Source organism: Chaetodon trifascialis, chromosome 6, assembly GCF_039877785.1.
Source record: "Chaetodon trifascialis isolate fChaTrf1 chromosome 6, fChaTrf1.hap1, whole genome shotgun sequence".
NCBI lineage: Eukaryota > Metazoa > Chordata > Actinopteri > Chaetodontiformes > Chaetodontidae > Chaetodon > Chaetodon trifascialis.
In genome coordinates, this window is record NC_092061.1 from 13,649,504 (window position 1) to 13,669,921 (window position 20,418).

At 42.1% G+C, this 20,418-nt stretch overlaps 1 protein-coding gene across 4 annotated transcripts in view; it reads right to left on the bottom strand.

Moving 5' to 3' along the window:
• Positions 1-793: 793 nt before the first annotated feature.
• The window catches only part of sh2b3 (SH2B adaptor protein 3), a 69,766-nt gene continuing 50,141 nt past the window's right edge, over positions 794-20,418 (bottom strand). For all 4 annotated transcript variants that reach the window (XM_070964638.1, XM_070964639.1, XM_070964640.1 and 1 more), the window contains exons 3-8: positions 7,737-7,838; positions 7,362-7,450; positions 3,560-3,651; positions 3,049-3,263; positions 2,559-2,736; positions 794-2,271 (exon numbers count right to left, since the gene is read on the bottom strand). In XM_070964638.1, coding sequence (XP_070820739.1) covers positions 1,907-2,271; positions 2,559-2,736; positions 3,049-3,263; positions 3,560-3,651; positions 7,362-7,450; positions 7,737-7,838 — 1,041 coding nt within the window. In that variant the 3' untranslated portion in view covers positions 794-1,906. The remainder of the gene's footprint in view (positions 2,272-2,558; positions 2,737-3,048; positions 3,264-3,559; positions 3,652-7,361; positions 7,451-7,736; positions 7,839-20,418) is intronic.

The window sequence follows — 20,418 nt, forward strand, 5'->3', positions numbered from 1 at the left end:
AAATAAATGGTAATATCTACAGAGGCACTTCTGTCTTTCAGGAGCTGCATCGTATCACCCTCTACATTTAGGAGCCCTTTAAAGGTTTAATGCCAGATTATCAAACCACGACAAAAACTGATTTGAAAAAGGTTGCAAATGTTTTAAACCTGGATTGAAGTTTCCAGCGCTGACCCTCACATTTGTTGAGAATCCACACACGGACACACTGAGGCAAATCATTTCAGGACGTGTCAAATACCAGACTTAGATACAATTCTTCTTTGTTCTGGTCTGTACACGGAGTGTTTCCTCCTCTCACGCTCTTTGGAGTGAAGCCTTTAACTCAAGTTTATGTTTCTCTTGGGCACCTATTTCTGCCTTTGGTGTACCAAGTCTCATTTTGGTGACACAGAATACTTTTTAGGCCACAAAGTCAATGAAAATGGAGTGGAACTAGTATAATTAGCAGTTAAACTTGTGAAATGAAAAATGTATGCATATTGATATATTCAGAGATTTTTAATGAGGGAGGAGTAAGTGCCATTTTAAGGATTATACTTTTTCCCCTGCAAAAACCATGTGAGACACACATTAGAAAGTTTGCATGTGTCTTAGTAATGTGTGCAAAACTTATTATGCCACAAAATAGATTTTTTGTATTTTGTGTTGTGTTGCCATTGGGACAAAATATGGAAATTTCCATCCTCTTTCTGTTAATGGCTGCAAGATGGCAAAAATATCTAAAATTACTGCGACTTTATCACTCTGTTTTCTTCAATTTTGTGGCAGAAATGATCTCTGTAACACTTTGTGCACATAACGCCTTTGGTATTTGAAATGTAACATGTGACACTACAAAGACACTTTTGGAAAGTCTAGCAGTGAGTTTCAGACTCGGGGGCGAGCGCCACACCAGACCGAGGTCAGCACAATCACACTGATGGACTATGCTTTCAGTTATCTCAAATACGCCATGAACAGACACATCCAGACACACACACCACAAACGGCAACAAGTTCCCACTGCTTTTGCGCTGATGAACGCTGATCTAGAATCATTTCTGTGGTTCTCTGTATTTGCTTCAGTGAAGGTTTGAAGGAAGAGGAAGCTCACCAGCTTCCCTGCTAACTTTAATCAAGTTTTCCCCTTTTTACTTTTTTTTTTTTGTATTTTTCTACAAAAGAATCTGTGTATAGAAAAAATACACATTGTTTCCACAGTGCACTAAAAGCATTGTGCACTTAAATATATAATTATGCGCAAGAGGAGGAGTATCTGACAGAGTGTGTAGACACTCTAAAACAGAGTGCTTTCTCGTTTGTGTTTGTATAAAAAGGTGGGAGTGTGCTCCACATGAATCTCGTGTGTGAAGATTAAAATGTCTTTTAAATATTTTAGAGGAGCACTTGACTTAACCAATTTCACAGACTTTTCCTTCCCATTAGATCAGGTTAAGTGCCAAAGAAGTTAAACCAAGCGCACCTCCATGAATTCACAATAACAGAAACATTTCAAACTTTTTTCTTCCCGGGCTCGAGGACAGCTACAGACGTGGCTCTCCCTCTCTAACACAGAACCAATAAAACGATAATAATCATCATGGTCAACACAAAATTCCCAAAAATACATTCACTGTGTGCACTCGGGGTGGAGGTTGTGAGGGCCTGACACTGGTAAACACACTCCCAGCACAGACATCGTGAGAGTGTGTGTGTGTGTGTGTGTGTGTGTGTGTGTATGTTTTGACATACACACAGCTGCGCATTCATCAGTCTTGTTCGCTCAAGTTCATGAGTCTGCTATTATCACGTTAGCATCATGCGCTCTCTGAGAGTCACATACCCACATGAAGCTGTGTGGGGGTAAATGTGTCTGTACGATGTGTGATCTATTGGAGGTGATGGAGGTGTTTGACTCATCAGGTCAGAGCAACATGTACTGGTTGTCTATCGCCCGTTTGCGACCTCGCTCGGGCTCCAGCTCGTAGTCTGAGTCCCGCTGAGGGATGTGGGGGTTGGGATGGCGCAGCAGGGGTCTCCTCCCCACCGATTCACTCCGGCGCAGAGGAGCGGGGACCGACGGAGGAGGGTCAGGGGCAGGGTTGGCGCGAGTGAACGGTTGGTTCCCCGGCTGGGAAACAGAGCTTGGACTGGAGGTGGTGCCGGTGCTGGTGGAGCAGCAGGGAGGGGGATGACTGGAGCTGCGAGCCAGGCTGCAGTGAGCCAAACTGGGCTCAGAGCTCCACCGATGGAGGGAGAAAGGGACGAGAAGAGCGCCTGAGAGCTGACCTGAGGAAAAAAAGAGAAAATTAAGAGCTCTGATGACCACATCAAGCAAAAACTGCAACGACCTCGGTGTTTCTGCTGCACACCTGCTCACACAACGACGTGTTATTACTGAAGGATAATTCTGAGTCTCATTTTTTTTTTTTATTATGTTATTTCTTTTAGAAAGTTTTTCAGTTTTTCACAAGGAAAAACAAGAATTAGAGCAAAGTCAGAAAACACCTAGTGGAGGGGTCTAAACCCCTGGTTGGACGAAGAGATACAACAGAGATGGAACAGTGGGGTCTCACCCTGTGATGGAGGGCTGGAACCCGCCACTACGAAGCTGGACAGTGTGACGGCACCGGCGGCTCCACACTCCAGCGGGATGGGGAAGAGGCGGAAGTGACTGAGCATGTCCATAACAGAGGGGAATCGCAGGTGTTGTACCCGGCACTGACCCCATTCTGTTAGAGAGAGGCGCAGGTGCTGCAGAGGCAGAGAGACAGAGGCGTGAGGACAGAAACGCATCACGAAAAGGGGAATTTTTTACACCGTTTGCGTCCCAGCCAGAGCTGACTCGTTCCCCCTCCGTTTCTTTACCCCGGTGGTCAGTTTTCACACGTTTATGGTCTTTCCCATAAGCTGGTGCTCAGTCATATATGGAAGTGTTAACCACCATTGTCAGGAAATGAGGTTTGTATCAGTTTGACAAACGCAGGCGAAAAGAAGAACGATGTGGGTTTGGACAAAGCGTCATATTTGACAAAGCGTTCATTAGTCTGACACTGTGGGACGTACCTTTGCTTTTCCCTGGTAGTTAAATGTGAGGACGTAGTCTCCTCTGCGTGTCTCACTCTGTCGGACCAGAAACACTCCGTGTCCCTCCGGTCCAGAGCTCTGGACCAGGTAGGCTGCCTTAACGCGGGAGATGGGCCCGTGGAACCAGGGGTAGGAGAACAGGAAGTGATCAGTCTTCTGGATAACCTGCTCTGGCAGGGCATGGGTGACAGGGCCTGGACGGATAGACAGAGAAACAAAATAGTTTCATTTAATATTATTTAAATTGAATATTTTCATAAAGCTATGTTTATATAGATGATGGATACACTGACAAAGTCAAGTAATACTAATTTTAATTCCAGTTTATTTTCATAGGTTTGGCCTTCGTTTCTGTTGGCTATGATAATGCCAACAGTGTTCCCACAGCAACTTCACTACAACACAGTTCAAGTGGGATAGAAGAAGAGAGTGCATGTGTTGTAAAACAGTTAATCTAGATGCTCTAAATATGGAGTTAAAAACCACTCACTTTGACTCCCCAGCTCCAAGCTCGCTCTGTGATTGGCTGGAGCAGAGCTGTCAGCTGGTGAGGGGAGGGGCTCGAGATCCACACTGCCTGACCTGAAGGACAAGAGCAGATTCAGATTACACACTCCTCCTCACATGCATGTTAATCTCATTGTGGACCACCTGAGGGGGAAAACAGGTCAATTTCCTGATTATTTCATGTTTTCCCCATTTGTGTTTCACCATCTGTTTTATGAGGAAGCTTCATCTCTGCTTGTGGTGAAAAATCAGAATGTGTTGCTGATATATTGATGTTAACATGGTACATATCACAAGCAGGAGGGAGAGCAACACAGAGGTGTGTGTGTGTGTGTGTGTGTGTGTGTGTGTGTGTGTGTGTGTGTGTGTGTGTGTGTGTGTGTGTGTGTTGGTGTGGTGAGTCTAGTGAACATGGAGGAAACAGCAGGCTGAAGGAACACAAAGACACCGAGCACAGACAGGAAGTGAGTCCAGTTCACCAGTTCAGATCTGAACTAAGACTTACTGTTCTTCTCTTTCACTGCTCCCCCACACACACACACACACACACACACACACACACACACACACACACACACACACACACACACACACACACACACACAAGACACACAGAGCGTATGTGTGTGTACATACACAAATGAGAAAGGGAAGGTTAAAGAGGGAAGCCAGAGCGAATCCTGCAAAAGTGCTGACTTGAGTTTGCAGCGCACTGAATAACAGGAAGACAAGTCTCCTTTCTCCTCACTTTGTGTGTGTGTGTGTGTGTGTGTGTGTGTGTGTGTGTGTGTGTGTTCTTCTATCTATGTGAGAATGACTTCATGTTTTACTCTAGCAAAGCAAGGACATTTTGCAGAGTACATTTCGGCCAGTAAGCATTACTTCAAGTACAAGCTGCAAGCGTTTAGGGCTCAGTATGCTTGAAACAAACTACACCTACCACATCCGACCACATCTAAAGGAAAAAGTGTGTATACTTGTTCAGAACAGCAGACTTTCTGACTTGTCATAATAGGAAAAGCACAGGTGCAACTCAGAGCATTAACGATGGCCCTGTTCTGTTCAGGTGTCCCAGTGAGCCGTGACAGTGAGCCAGCATAGACAATACCAGCACCCTGAAACTGGAGACAGCTGAATGGAATTCAGCCATCATTCATTTTATTATGTAGTCCTGCACTTTTCATACCGTGACATGTAAAACTCTTTCCTCGAAAGGCATTCGCGGTGTGGCCTTTGGCTGTACGCTCACTCCCTGCCCACCTGGAAAATTGCTGTGTAATGTGGTCATGATTGGCCGATTGTTGTTCCAGAGAGTTACAAAATCTGTTGAATGCAGTCCCCCTACTCAAAGGTGTGCATGGGGGGTGAGTTTCACATGATGTTAGCAGGCATTCAGACCAAAAACAGGGCTGTGTTGGTGGGGGTGTGTAAGGTAGCAATGGGACATTAAATACAATCCAGAGGTCCAGCTGGAGGAACAGATTAATGTGGTTAAAGTCTTATCAGATCAAAAACACTGCACGGCAGTTTGTTATACTCTGATAGGATTTATTACTATTTCATCTTTTGTCATGACGATTGCAGCATAAACAGTTGAAATATGGCCTTCAAGTTACAAAGTGATCCACCAGGAATGTACGCTTGTATGTATTTGATTGGCCTTGCTGGATGATGTTGAGTCTGGTTAAACTTTTCTGCCAGACGGCCCTGAGGTTTTTTTTTGTCAGTGGTCCCTGTACTGGCGCCCCCACTGTGTCAGACTGGCTCCATTCAGATGAATGAGGGGACTGTGTTTTTTCATGCAGGGTTAAGTTGATCTGAACAAAGCCTTAAACAGTCTGACAAGCACATAGCTTGAAGCGGAATTAGTACTAGGTTAACAACTGTCATGTAATAATGTTAATAGATCAGATATGGAGATACATTGAAGGTTTTATATGTAAGAATAGGAAGCAGTCTATGTGTATTTGCATGTATTTGTATGCAACATTTATGTGCACTCCTGAGTACCTTGCCTCTCTTCCACTCCCTTATACACCAACACTGTGCAACACAAGATATTAGCTTAGAAATGGAGTCCACTAACATCAACAAACGACCAACATACACCAAAACACACAGTCCAACTCACAGTCCAAAGTCAAATCTAACATTACTGCAAAGCATGTGAGATATATTGTGATATTTAGCTGGCTAATGTTACTTGCTTCCTAATGCGGACAAATTGTTAGCTGGGTAAAATAGCAAAATCCTGTGCTGAGTGGGTTAAGCCAGCCAATTCTTCTAGATTCACAGGCTGGTAAACTGGCTATCTGTAAATGACTTTATCAGCTAATGTTACAAAGCAACCAACATAAGATCCGTGAAGAGTAGCTAGCTAGGTCTCAAAAGTCTGTGTTGGTTGTGCACACGCATACACACACGCACACACACTCTTAAAACCAAAAATATTAGCACATGCACTTTAGTGAAGGGCCTTCACATGTTCTGAAATGTTTTGATAAAAATAGAATATATACGAACAATAACGACATAATACTTAATGATGTAGGCAGACAAGTCAGAGGTTTGTGAGGCATCTGAATAAACACTGAATTCAAGAGTGAACTCTGACCTCACTTCCACACTTGATGAGTGTTCACTGTACTGCTGACTACCAACGCTGTGTGTGTGTGTGTGTGTGTGTGTGTGTGTGTGTGTGTGTGTGTGTGAATAAGTGCATTCCACACATCTGCAGAAATGAGAAAGGTCCTGAGATTCTCCCGAGTGTCAGACCTCCCCCACACTTCCTTTCACAGAGCAGCACACACACAGACACACACACACAAATGTATGCTCTGAAACATGAGGTCAAACTTATAAAAGCTTTTTTGGGTGCAATCTTAACGTCTGCTGATAAAGATACTAGACTGTATTCCTCTATTTTGTATTAAAGTGTTGAGAATTACAACAAATATTACTTCATAGAGAGAAATGCTCCAAATACTAAACTTAGCATGTGCTGCATCTCCTTTTAACAAACAAGCAAACACATAAAGCCCTGCTGTGGTTATTTAACGGAGGACGGTAGAGAGGTGACAGGAAGTGAAGGGAAAGAGAGGAGGAGTGACGCGCAAAATTATACACGGTGAGCATCTACACTTCCTGGACTTCCACACAACTCTGCAAATGTATTAAGTTTATAGAAAAAAAGTTTGGTTCAGTTTAAAAAGTTTTAAAGCTCCAACAGAATACTCTCCACACCAGATGTGTTGCCTCTCAAACGTTTAGTGTAAATATTTAGCGGGCTGATGAGTTTGATGAATGATTATTTCCAGGAATATTCTAAATATAACGTGGCTCAGGTCTGCTCCAGTCTGTAGAGCCCTCAAGCAGGTATGTTTGCATTTGCAAACACATGCCTCAGCACGGGTAAACATCCAGCATGCCCACAAACACTAAAAACAGCCAGAGTCCAAGTGTTAAATATTTCCACTCAGAATCTCAAGGAAACAGCAGCAGCATCAGGAGAGATGGATGAGGATGATGCAGGCTCCTATTACATACACTGTGAGTGTGTGTGTGTGTGTGTGTGTGTGTGTAAGTTTTGAGTGGGACTCAGATTCAGATGTATTATGCTGAAAAAAAAAAACAAAACCTCGATTTATGGTTTGATATGAGTTCAGTCTTTGGTTTGTGCTCAAAATTCTCAAAAGGTGGATCAAATTTGAAAAAGACAATCCAAGTTTGAGCCCAAACACTGAGCTTTCAGGTAATATAAAGACAGATATCTTTGAGTTTCTCACCTGTTGCTGATACATTCTTTTAGCTCTGTGGTCCAGGAGCTGACCTGCTGGTCGTTTTCCGTCTCAAATATCAGACTACCTCGATTAACCTGCAGAGACAAAGATGCTTTCAAATATACTATGCACATCATATTGACACCGGGCTGCTACATGGTTATGACAGCTGTCTTTCAGCGCTACAGTTGGTGAAATATTCTGTAAGTTCAAACCAGCTAAATCTAAATAAAGGCGATTTGGCGAGTGTTGATACGACACAATGACTGTCCTGTTTCCTCTTCATGCTGGATTGAGGGTTGAAGATGTAAGCAGCGTGGATGTAAACAACACAATGGGCAGAGTCTGCACGCAACAACCGAGCTGAAAACCTGTCCTTACCTTTAAAACAAATGTGTTGAAGTTGTCAGGCATCTCCAGCCGGTTGCAACGACGGACTTCTTGGATATCTGAGCAGTGAGTCGTCAGCTTGGGACTGGAGGCCTGAAACACACAACAAAGACATGCAGTCCAACAGTCAGACAGGTCAGACGTCCCACATGAACGGTGACACACACACAAAAAGGCACAGAAATAGAAAGTGAAACAGAGAAAGAAGCAGTGCCATGACGATCCTGTTTCCTGATTGTGATTGATATCTAACAGTTGTTTTTTTTTTTTGTTTTTTTTTCCAGAACTGGTTTGTGTCGATAATAAAATGATGAAATGAGTCTTCAAACAGCTTCAGATGTCTGAGTTGGCTGAACACTGCCTGCCTGAATGCCTGAATGGTTCAACAACATACTGAAAAACATGCTTACAGGCTCGTTCTCGGTTATCTGTGAGGGAACCCGTCTTAGTGTCAAGAGTTTGGGGCTGTTCAAGAAATTATTTTAAAAATGGGACCAGCTTTTCTTTCTTCTATGATTTTTGTAATTTGGGTGAATCAACCTTTTAAACCTGCAGATAATTTGTAGAAAACTGCCTCATTTGGGCCTCTGCTTTCCAAACCAAGCTCGGCTCAGTGCTGCTGCAGCAAACTCCCACCAGCTTTGTAGTCCTGTTACTCGATGGCACATTAGTGCAGTAAGGTTTGCACATGTTGGACCTGATGTCCTGAAATAATTAAAAAATATCTCTGCACATGTCTTTTTTTTTTTTTCTTCTTTTTTACACTTATTCAAATATATAGCATTAATTGAGTGGCTTGTACCTGCTGCTGGTGGCAATAAAAAAGCTTAACTGCAGTTGAAAAATTTCTGAGTGAGGCGCAACTATAATATGTCTTCTTTTCGGTTGAACAGTTACGTTACAGATACCACACTAAACCACAGATGTACATGTGTGCAACATGGATGCTGCCTATTTTACTATTCACTGTGTCTTTACATCAAACACATAGGAACCAGATGGTCCACAGAAAGCCTGGAAAGCTGTGCGACTTTGAATGTGTACACTACATGCATATGTGGAGTCTGTGTGTGTGTATGTGGGACTGTGAATCCTCTGTGCTGCACAAGTAAAGCCTCCCTCAGTGAAAGAAAATGCAGTGAATCGCAGGAAGAAGAGCATGATGGGAGCCCTCGTGGCAGAGCTCCAAGGTCGACTCCACCAGGACACTGTGTATTTGAAGAACGTTAAATGTTATGAGGGGCTTCCTGATGGCTCTCCTGGTGGCACACAGCATGGCCTCCTGACACTGTGACTTGGAGCCACGTTTGTGACCTTTTTTGCAAGTCAACTATCACCAAAAACACATCAGCGACCCTGACTTGTAAGCACAAATAAAACAGACGTGCAGAGATACTTTCAACAGGTGTTCTCTCTTTAAAGTCCTGTCTCATGCAGGTAACCCTGAAACCCAGCTGTACAGACGAAGACGCCATGTGCATGCTACAGACACACGTACTCAACCTAACCAGACGTCACTAATAAAGCATTGCGGAGCCTCCGAGCCCCCAGATACAAATGGGTGCTAACAGAGCCACGGGCATAAATACACAGACCCACATACACGCATGGATGACTCGGTCAGCCATGTGTACAGGCCTGTGGCATCTTGGGTCAGAAGTCACCTCTGAAATGAAGCCTGGGTGACAGCTGATAAAAACATGTGGAGACAAGAGAATCAGCAACTTGTATTGAGGAAAACTAATGTGTGCGTCATGTGTTGGCAATGTGGCTGTACGGAGACTGACTAACACTGAAACACGCACATACTGCTAAATCATATTTACACTTTAAAATAGACACTGTGCTTTGACATAAATCTAGTAGTCTTGTACTTTATCCATTCAATACTTATTCCTTTGCATTATTTGTATTTGCTTACAAGCTACAGAACACTTGACTTGTATATTAACACTGCAAGCTCTAAATCATATAGGATTTTACATTGTGACCGATTCATTTCGACTTAAAGCTGCAATATCTTTACTTTATCACAATATAATTAGATGGAGAGAAGATATATATTATCATCCAGCTCAGAACAGAGTCCATAAAAATGAATATCTATAATCTAACGGCAGTTAAAGTCAACTCTCTCCCAAACAAACACAGCACACAGTGCAAGCTAACAAGCCACAGTTGGATCAGCATCTAACCCTATGGGACAAACATATGCACGAGAACTGTGGGGTGGGGGGGTGGGGGGGTGAGTAGCGTGAGAGAGCAGAAGCAGCAAAAGGAAACAGACGAGACAGTGAAAGACATGGCGTTGGGTGGGAGAGTGGGAGGGATGAAGAGCAGAAGAGAGAGCAGGGAGGACGGATTCCAGGGCTTTGTGCACCGGATGAGTTTGACTCTATGTGACAGTGTGTGAGCCTGAGGAATGTCTATGTTAATCCTACACACACACACACACACACACACACACACACACACACACACACACACACACACACACACACACACACACACACACACACACACACATCAAAAGAATAGATTAGCCCCCCCACTCGACCAACTTCCTCAGCTCGCCAGTGACGTGAATGAACCCCGTAACTCCAAGCGCTCTTTGTTTTAACCACAGTGTCTAATATTATCAATAAAAAGCACTGTGACGCAGAGATGAGAGGGATGTGACTCATTTAGAGAGATCACAGTCAGTGAATAAGGAACTGACTAAACTTGAGCTTGTGCCAAATTGCTGTCACAGCTGAATTTTACACCAGGACGTTCAAAGAAATGTGTTTCTTCAGATTCAGCTTAAACGTTCAGGTTTTTCTCATTAACTGCATAGAAAGACAGGGTGAGAGAGATGCAATCAGTGTGAGGATGGAACGACTTTGTTCACCACTTTGTGAACACATGACTGTATAAAGGGTGTTACTGCATGGACTCAGGGACACTTTGTGAAGCTGCTGTCAGTTTGCAAATGATTGTTTATTTGCTAACCATGTCAATAATTAATAGTTTGTCATTTTTCAAGCAAAAATATCAAAAATCCTCTTGTTTCACCTTCTTAAAATGTGAGGATTTGCTGCTTAAAAAAAAAAAATCATAGTTAACCGAGTATCGTTGGGTTCTTGTTGGACAAAATTAGATGTGAAGATGTCACCTTGGCCTTTAGGAAACTAACTTTTCAAAATTTTCAGTGTTTTCTGACATTTATAGACAACTCATCGAGAAAAAAGTCCACAGACTAATCAGCCATGAAAATCATCTGTCGGCCTTCGGATTTGAAACCTTAAACGTCTGACAACTCGTAACTCAGAGCTCAAACCAGTTCATGTCTTTTTGGACGATACTGATTAATTAATATATGTACACATTTCAGGCCAAAAACTAGAACAAAGAGAAGAAGAAGGATGTAAGTTAAAGCTTCACCATTAGCATTATAACTACACAGGATGTGCGACAGCTAATGAGTTCTGGTGCCGTGTGTGTGTGTGTGTGTGTGTGTGTGTGTGTGTGTGTGTGTGTGTGTGTGTGTGCGCATGTATGAGCCGAGAGTGACTCATTGAGAGGAATTTATTGTGAGAATGTGAATGAGTTTCTGACTAAGAGCATCTATGAGGAACCATATGTGTCTATGGAGAGGAAAAAAAGAAAGAAGAAGAAGAAGAAAAAAAACAGGCAGCAGATGTTTGACTGGTTGAGCAACAATATAACAGGCCTGATTTCTGTGAATCAACTTCATCAGGGGAGCAAGTTCAAGCTCACAGCCCATTTCCTATTACTGCAAACTGTAGTCACACTGCAGTAACACTCCCCAGAGAAGACACACAGAGACAGACTTACACACACACACACACACACACACACACACACACACACACACACACACACACACACACACACACACACACACACACACACACACACACACACACACACACACACACACACACACACACACACACACACACTGGGCAGGCCTTTGCCCTTTTTCTTTCTTCATTTTGTTATCTGCATGAAGCTTCTTCAGGGTTATTTCCTTAAACAAAACCACCATGTAATGTGGGAAAACTGTGTCTAAAAGCGTCTCGAGCACGGGCGGGACAAGAAAGAGACGCAAGACGACGACAGAGATGCAAAATGACCACGAAGAGAAACAAAACAACCACAAAGACATGAAAAAAGGGGACCCAAAACTAGATGCACGAATATGCAAAATGACCACAAACAGAAGCAAAACGTTCTTGTCTCTTCCAGTCTGTGTCCAGGGCCTTGTCCGTGGCTGTAGGCCATTCAGAGCTACAAAGCAGTTATTCTAAATAGAATATCAACAAATACATTAATTTGTTTATTTGGCCCTAATGTATTACACTGAATGATGTATCCATTGATAATGTACACTCAATCACTGCCGAGAAAAAAGGCTTTGAATGAGAGTCACAACACTTACAAATTTCTAAAGCTGCCCCTGGTGTGCAGGTGTGTGAGTGACAGGTTTTTGGAGGTGGTAACTAGACTGGACACTTAATCCTCGACTATAGAGCCGGCCAAAAAGAAAAGCTAATGTAACTTCCTCCACATACAAACACATTCAACAGGAGCCTGAGAGGGAAGCAGATAACACAGACAGATTCGGGCTAAGCCGCAGAGAGCGAGCATAATGAGTCTGTAAATATACAGTAAAAGCCTTAGGGAAGCTTTTTATTGATGTCTTAAATTACTGCTCGTCTTCGTCACAAACAGCTCACTGTATTGTTTGTCAGCAGACCTCAAGTCGACGGCCTTATAAAGCTACTGTTCCTCACCCTGCAGCTGCGAAAGCATTGAGGAAGCAACACATCTCCAACAAAGGTTAATGCATGCTCATAGAGGATAAATAATAACGGATCCCAGACAATATTCCACCATTTAAGGTAAATTATCCATTATTTACTGCTGACTGAAATCATCAAAAGATACATCGAGTGGTAAAATGCTAATAAAAGCAGTGTGTTTTACAGCTTGTTTAATGACTCTGTTTAAAGAATTCAGGTTTTATCTGCTACAGTAAATACATGTTACTGTACTGTGTGCTGATGACCTATTTCGACCTGTAACAAAGGACATACAACAAACAGCACGAGCCTCCTTTAATTTCCCCTTTAAATAGCTCTGAGGTTGGAGACCATCGTCTGACGGTATCATATATTTTCCTTATCAGCTTGTTTCTCCATTGAAACAACATGATGTTCATGCTTAAATAACGAAGACAGCGGTTTTTAGCGGTCACATCATCATTTCAATCAAATGGAAATATATTAGACGTCCTCTTTAGAAACTCTGAAATCTCTCCGGGAATCTAAAATAAACTTCTGTGCGCTCCAACGATACTTGGCTGCACAGCATGACTTTGTATTCAATATCCTGACGGCGGAAAGTGGGATAGAAGAAGTCATTTCATTTATCAAGGTAAAATGTCAAATATTCACTGAGTGCAGCGACTCAAATGAGAGGATTTCCTGCTTTTTTCTTTGAATATCTTTGAGTGCTGGACAAAACAAATTTGAAGGCATCAGCTTGTGTACTTTTCACAATATTTTGACATTTTATAGACTACACAAGTACCCATTAATTCATTTAACATTAACAGCATTCAGCCTCATGTACTGTTAAGTGTGCGCTATTTGAATCACCGATAATCTCCGAAAAATATGAAACTGATGGTGAGCTGTCTCAGTAATATTATGACCTTAGAGCTCTCTTCAGATTGACTCAACTTTCACTACTACTTTTCATCTTCTCTCTCTCTCTCTCTCTCTCTCTCTCTCTCTCTCTCTCATGCACACACACACGCACACACACACACACACACACACACACACACACACACACACACACACACACACACACACACACACACACACACACACACACACACACACACACACACACACACAGAAGACTAATATTGTGAATATGAGATGCAGATTTGCAACAGAGACATTATTTCCTACATACCAGTTTGTGAATCCACAACGCCGAGAGGCTTTTTCACTGTGTGTCATCTGAAAATCTGTCGAGTCTTGTCCGTCTTGAATCAGTCATCTGTCATTTCTGTTCTTACATATGTTTTTCACTAACTTATTCATCATGGATTGTAGTTAAACTAACATGTGCTACACAGTGGTATTCTTTATTGGTCAATGTGTACTACACTATGCCTTTTTGACACCAGGTCAGGGACAACAGTTAAAAATGTGCATTTTAGGCTAAAAGTGGCTCATTTAAATGTTTGTTGAGTTGTTGCCAAATGCAAATATATTACACATCTTCTGTAGCATTTTTTATAAGTTTTATACTAATTTTTACAATTCAAAATAAAGTTTGGTGGCTGCACAGCATCTCTAATGTGAGGATTTGCTGCATTTCTCTGTTTTATATCAACATAAATTGGAGTTTGGATGAACTGGTGACATTTTATCAAGTAAATCAATTGATTTATCAATTATGGTAATAATCATAAAGAAAATAAAATTAAGTAATTTATTTTAGTTACAGCTCTATGTTAAGATACTGAGCTCGTGTGTACTAATGTCCTAAATCTTGTTCTTAACTTAGATGATTGAGCATTATCTTTGCCAAATAAACAAATAAATCATATGACAAACTACCAGAAACATTTCAGGCACTGAGGCTTCACACAGGTTTACTGTGCACACTCATGCCAGCAGCAGGCGCACACACACACACACACACACACACACACACACACACACACACACACACACACACACACACACACACACACACACACACACACACACACACACACACACACACACACACACACACAGAGGATGAAAGTAGCTCACAAACAAAAACAAACTAGAGACACGGCAACAGATGCAAGCCTGCGACCTCTAACCCACAGTCACAAACACATCTACAGTTCGAGTGCACACACCCACACACACGGGTGACACACAGGATGTTTGGAGTCCAAAACCATCTTCCCAGGGTCCCTCTCTCAAGGCCGTCGCCGTGGCAACTGACTTGACACTCAACATTCCACTACCCCTGCGAGGGTCGCCGTAGCCAATGCTGTCTGTGGTGCGTGCACAGGCGTGTGCGCGCTGGACTGAACTTAGGCTGGTCTCTGGACAGATTTAGGGAAGTGTGTGTGCACAATTATACAACGCGCGCACACACACACACACACACACACACACACACACACTTGCAGACGTTTTAAAGGCGTACAGTACCACCCATCGGGGCCTAATCAGGCAGAAGAGACCTTGACGGACACATCTGTGTGTGCTTCCCCTGGTTTCAGGTTGAGATCATTGATGCATTTCTTTTCCTTGCTGCATACTTAAACTATAAGGCACGTGATCTTTGTTTTTCTCATCATTACCACTGACAAAGTGCAGGTGGATGCGACAAACTGTTGCATTGTGTGAACACGGTCAGTGTCGTTTCTATGAGCTCCTCAAACAAACACATTCAGACACTCACTAACATGCCAAATCTGCAGGTTAAAATGATCCTCAACAAATCCATTATATACTCCAGCCTGAGTAACATAATGAAAACTACATTATATAAATCTAAAATGGTGCTGAAAGACACAGAAGCATAACTAAAACTACACTTCAGAACACTACAGTGATCTGTAGCAGCTGGCATTGTTTCCACTCGTCTACTCCAGTGCCAGACTCCACCACCTGCTGCTCGTGTCACACAGATAAACACTCTTGAGGTCTTCATCCATAGCTGATGGCACAAAAATAGATTCTGACTCCAGCTCACTCCTGGGTGGCTCAACTTTTCTTCCTGTTCGCAGAAATTCCCAACATCTAAAGCCGAGTCAGTGGCAGACATTGGCAGTAAACATCGTCTAAAATCAGAAGTGCATGTGCAGCTGTAAAGACTGCTCAGTGTTAATCATCACGCACAGAAATCTGCCTGATTGGGAAAACATGAATTTTGGTTTGGAGAAATGCTCCTTGTACACTCTGACATATCAGATGTCCTTCTAGAGTAAGGAGTAAAATAAGATTATCAACAGTAATCATGCAGTAAAGTAGACTTTGACTCAGAAAGCCAATCCAAAACATGATAACTTAAAAAAATTAGTTCAAGGCCTCACTGGGGGATATTTCACTGCCATCTCTGGCCTTCATTTTCATATTATTCATCTTACTGTTGGCTCCGGCTTAGCAGCTGTGATCACATAATAACACAATGCATGAAAATGGCAACATGTATGAAACTGTGAAACATTTTAAGCCAAAAATAATCTTTCATTTTGGGGCTTGGCCAATTCTTTTTAAATACAATCTGACAATATGACAACTCATTTACAGTAAGTTGGCAAACCTGTTAGATCACTGACTGTGGAAAGGTTTTCCGGGTTCAGTTTATGCGTTTTTCGTTCTGAGAAAACATTTTTAAAGCATCCCCAGAGACAAATGCCGAGAGCCACCTTTGAACACACTGGTTTCTGCTACGTGTACATAGGTGGAGTTCAAGCAGCCAGGAGATCACTAGAACTGATCACATTCACAATCAGCTCTATCTGTGGTATCGTGGAGGATGTGGGAAACGCACACGCACACACAATGAGCACAGGTGGTGGGGTTACCAATACTGATAGAGATGAGTGTGTTCTAGGAAACCTGTCAGAAGCTGTCAGAGACGTAGCCTTCAGTGATGAATAAATGTGTCACTTCATTGCGCTGCCCTCCTTGCATACTTCTCAGAAATACTGATATACAAGCCAAACATGCAGAAGTTAAGACAGCACACTCAAGATTCACAGAACTGACTGCAGTTCCTTGTAAACGTGTAAGCTGTGTTTTTTTTTTTTTTAAAGCACAATTAGCAAGCCTGACAGAGCAGAAAATAGTGGCAACATCTTGAAAGTTTGTTATTTCCTCTGATCGTAACAACCAAACTGTGACAGTAAACTTTAAATTACAAGGTAATAAAACATGAATCATCAGAATTATTAAACACAGGCTAATTCTGAGAAACTTCCTTCCAGGGAGAAATGTTGAGAGTTTAAGTTGTAAAAATAAATTCTAATATGTACGAACACCAATAACATCATCTTAAGTCAGGACCGTGTATGAGGCTGAGCAGAAGTACTCGTTTAGACGACTGCATACCTGCAGCACTATAACATTCCAGCTTTTTAATCATATAAACAACTGTAGCGGACACCCAGTTTTTTTAGGCACCTCAAGCTACAACTAATACACCAGTTCGGCAGGTCCTGACCAGTCATGACGCTTTTATGAAACTGCTTTAGGGAGGTCAAAGGTCATTTTGGTGGCTGCAGTTTGAGATGTTGAATTGTGTTATACAGAGAGGTGTTTCTACTGTTTTGTCCAGCCCAGTTAAATTAATGAGGGTAGTCTAAGAAACAGATTTCTAGTCTTAGGTACAGGTATTGAATAAAGTGAGTGTGTATTTCTTTCAATAGATGTTAGTCCATTGTAAGATTGCTCTGCGTTGGTGAATAATAAAAGTTGTTTTCTATGTGCGTGTGCTTAAAGAATCAGCTCGTGCAAAGAAACTTGCTTTCCCAGCGAACCCTCTTTGACGTCTCCTCATTCTAGATATTTTTTTGTCCAGGATTGAAGATATTCACCACTGAGACTTCTGTCACTACTCAAATAGAACCGGGGGGGGGGGGGGGGATGAAAAATGACATTGGAAAAACTCAATAGTAACATCTCTTTCCAGAAAATATGTATCAGTTACTCAAGATAATCCGCAGACCTGACCGAACAGTTTTTGTTGGACCTGCTTTCTGTTGAAAACGTGAACTGTTTTTATTGGTGCTGCTTTCTAGCAAAGAAATAGTCCCAATGAAAACTGCTCACAGCGAGGTCTGTGAATTATCTCGAGTAACAGGCATGTTTTTGAAAAGACGTATTTCTTTGGCAATGAATGTCTTTTTTAAATGCTTTAATCGCTACAAACATCACTGCATTCACCCCATTGTACTGCAGGCTGCTTTGTGATCCTAAATCGGACTATACGACATGCGTGACATAAAATAACCTAAGGGTCTGGGATGTCCCTGACCTGAGTCCCGCTGGGGGCTTCCTGTTTTCCTTCGCATTTCCTGTTACCATCGAATAAAAAGCCCCAAACAAAAAACTTAATCTTTGCTTTATCGTATAGAACACAAGACAAATGATCCCAAGAAAGACAAAACTGTGTAACACCTTACTCTGCCCACACAACAGCTGATCAAAACGCAGATGAAATATCACAGAAAACAAGCACCGATCAGCTGAGTGAGAAACAGATCGTAGATTGTGTAATTGTGTGGAGTGGTGAGCCGATCATCAACGCATGCAATGCACACACGGGCACTGTTCCACGTGTGCAGCTGTTTCCAAGTAAAATGACCGCAATCTTGCATTAACATTTTCACGTTTGCATGAGAAATTTGTCTCTGTGTAGACACTCGTTAGAGAAGTTAGTTGGAAAAATGAGTGACCAGGCATGTTGCTGTATCATCATTAGAGCAGGCATTTGTAAAGTGTATGTCTTCTATTAGCTTGGTAGCATGAAACATGAGCCGAGTGTTAGGCTTAAGAAGAATAAAGTTTCAGAAGTTTGCAGAAAACTCACTGAGCAGTGGATGGAAAATTGCTTGCACATGTGAGTGTGTGTGTCTGTGTGTGTATGTAAGAGATTTCACACGTATGCTGCTCATCTACATGTCTTGGCATATGTCAGTTATGGGTGTGTGTGTATGTGTGATGGTCAGTTAAGGGTGTGTTGTGTGTCCAGTAACTGTACACATGTGGAAAAGACTAATTATAGTAGTCTTCCTCTGCAATGTAGAATCTTTTTTCTTTCCCTCCAGCTGAGTCTTCGCTCTCTTCCTGCTCTGCCTCTTTGCTTTTATTGTGAATTTCTTTCTTGCAACTGCATGCAATCCCTCCTCCTTTCACCCAAACATTAATCACTTTAATCACTGTGGAGATCTGACAAAATTCTGTCAAATACAATATTTTTCTGATACTTGATAACAAAATCCTGGCAAATATTTCTTTAAACAAACCTAAACAAACACTTTTAGCAAAGATGTGTGCTGAGGTAGCCGAGTTCAAAGATTGAGAACAAACAGAACTTATAAAGACGACCCGCAGCTTGAACTGCAAACGTCTCTGGAAAGAAAATCATGATAAATAATATCTATAAAATCCAAAATACAACAGAGAGGGTCAAGGTCAAACAAAGTCTGAAAGCTTGAAAGCATTTATGTACTGTGATTTCTGTTTGCTAACATCTAAGTCAATAACGATAGAGTTGAAAGTGATCTGTCCATTAACTGTTGAGATGGTTGAAAACTAATCTAAATTCGTTTTTAGTCATTTTTCAAGCAAAAATGCGAAAAACTAAAATCTGTAGTTCCAGCAAATGAGAGGATTTGCAGCTTTGTTTGTCATATATTGTAAATTAAATATATTTTGGTTTTGGACCTTTAGCTATTTAAAGTCAGTTTTTGAATCAATAATGAAAATATACCTATATCCCAATAGTGCTTAATGATAGCTGATAATATTGGCCAGCTGATACAGTACATTGATCCATCTCCAGAAAGGCATGAAAATAAAAATCAGCTGTGATTGATTTTTTTAAACTACAAAAACTTACATAGGGACATGCCCAGGGGTTGGGAAAGAAAAACTTTCTCTTGCCTTCCTTTCCCTTCTGCCCCTGTGCCACCCCATTGTCTCTGAATAAACCTTACTGTGCAGTTTTGCCCATTATGACTACAGTTCCTGGTACCACAGAGTCAGAACCAGGTTTATATAGGGAAGGAGATCAAGCCGTGATAACATTTTCCACACAAGAGGCAAAGCCAAGTGGGACTTGCCAGGGCCAGAGCAAACTCTAAATGTTTATAACACAGGATCAAAAGGCAAAGTTTGCTTAGTGAGAAGCTGCAGCCCAATTGACAAATCATCTCCGCTGGCAGCAGGATAAAAAAAAAAAAAAAAAGTCTTTTTTTGAGGGGAAACTGAGAGGCACAGATAATGAATAAATGTTAGCTATGTTTGGCCCTGTCATGGAAACCAGTCTAAAGACTTGCCCAGAGAGAATCAGGGGAAGGGGCTTAGCAGGGTTGGAGATGTGACTCAGAATAACGCTGCGTAGAATTGAGTGGAAAAGCACAGAGAGAGGAGAAAAAATAAAGTACAGCTCAGAGAAAGTACAGAAATGTCTTCTTACAGCTTTTTGAAGACCACACAGAATGAAGCTGGACACCTTTTCCACGGTTATACTGCTTAAAAGATGATGGAAAACAGTCAAGATATAATTCATCCATCCATTTTCTATGCGTTGCGGGGGGGCTGGAGCCTATCCCAGCTGTCAACGGGCGAGAGGCGGGGTACACCCTGACCGGTTGCCAGTCGATCACAGGACAACACACAAGGTAAACAACCATTCACACTCAGTCACACCTGGGGGTCACCAATTAACCTAATGAGCATGTTTTTGGTCTGTGGGAGGAAGCCAGAGTACCCAGAGAGAACCCACGCATGCACAGGAAGAACATACAAACTTCACACTGAAGGGCCCCGCCCAGGGATCGAACTGGCAACCTTCTTGCTGTGAGGCACGCGCACTACCTGCTGCGCCACTGTGCAGCCCGTTAAGATATAAT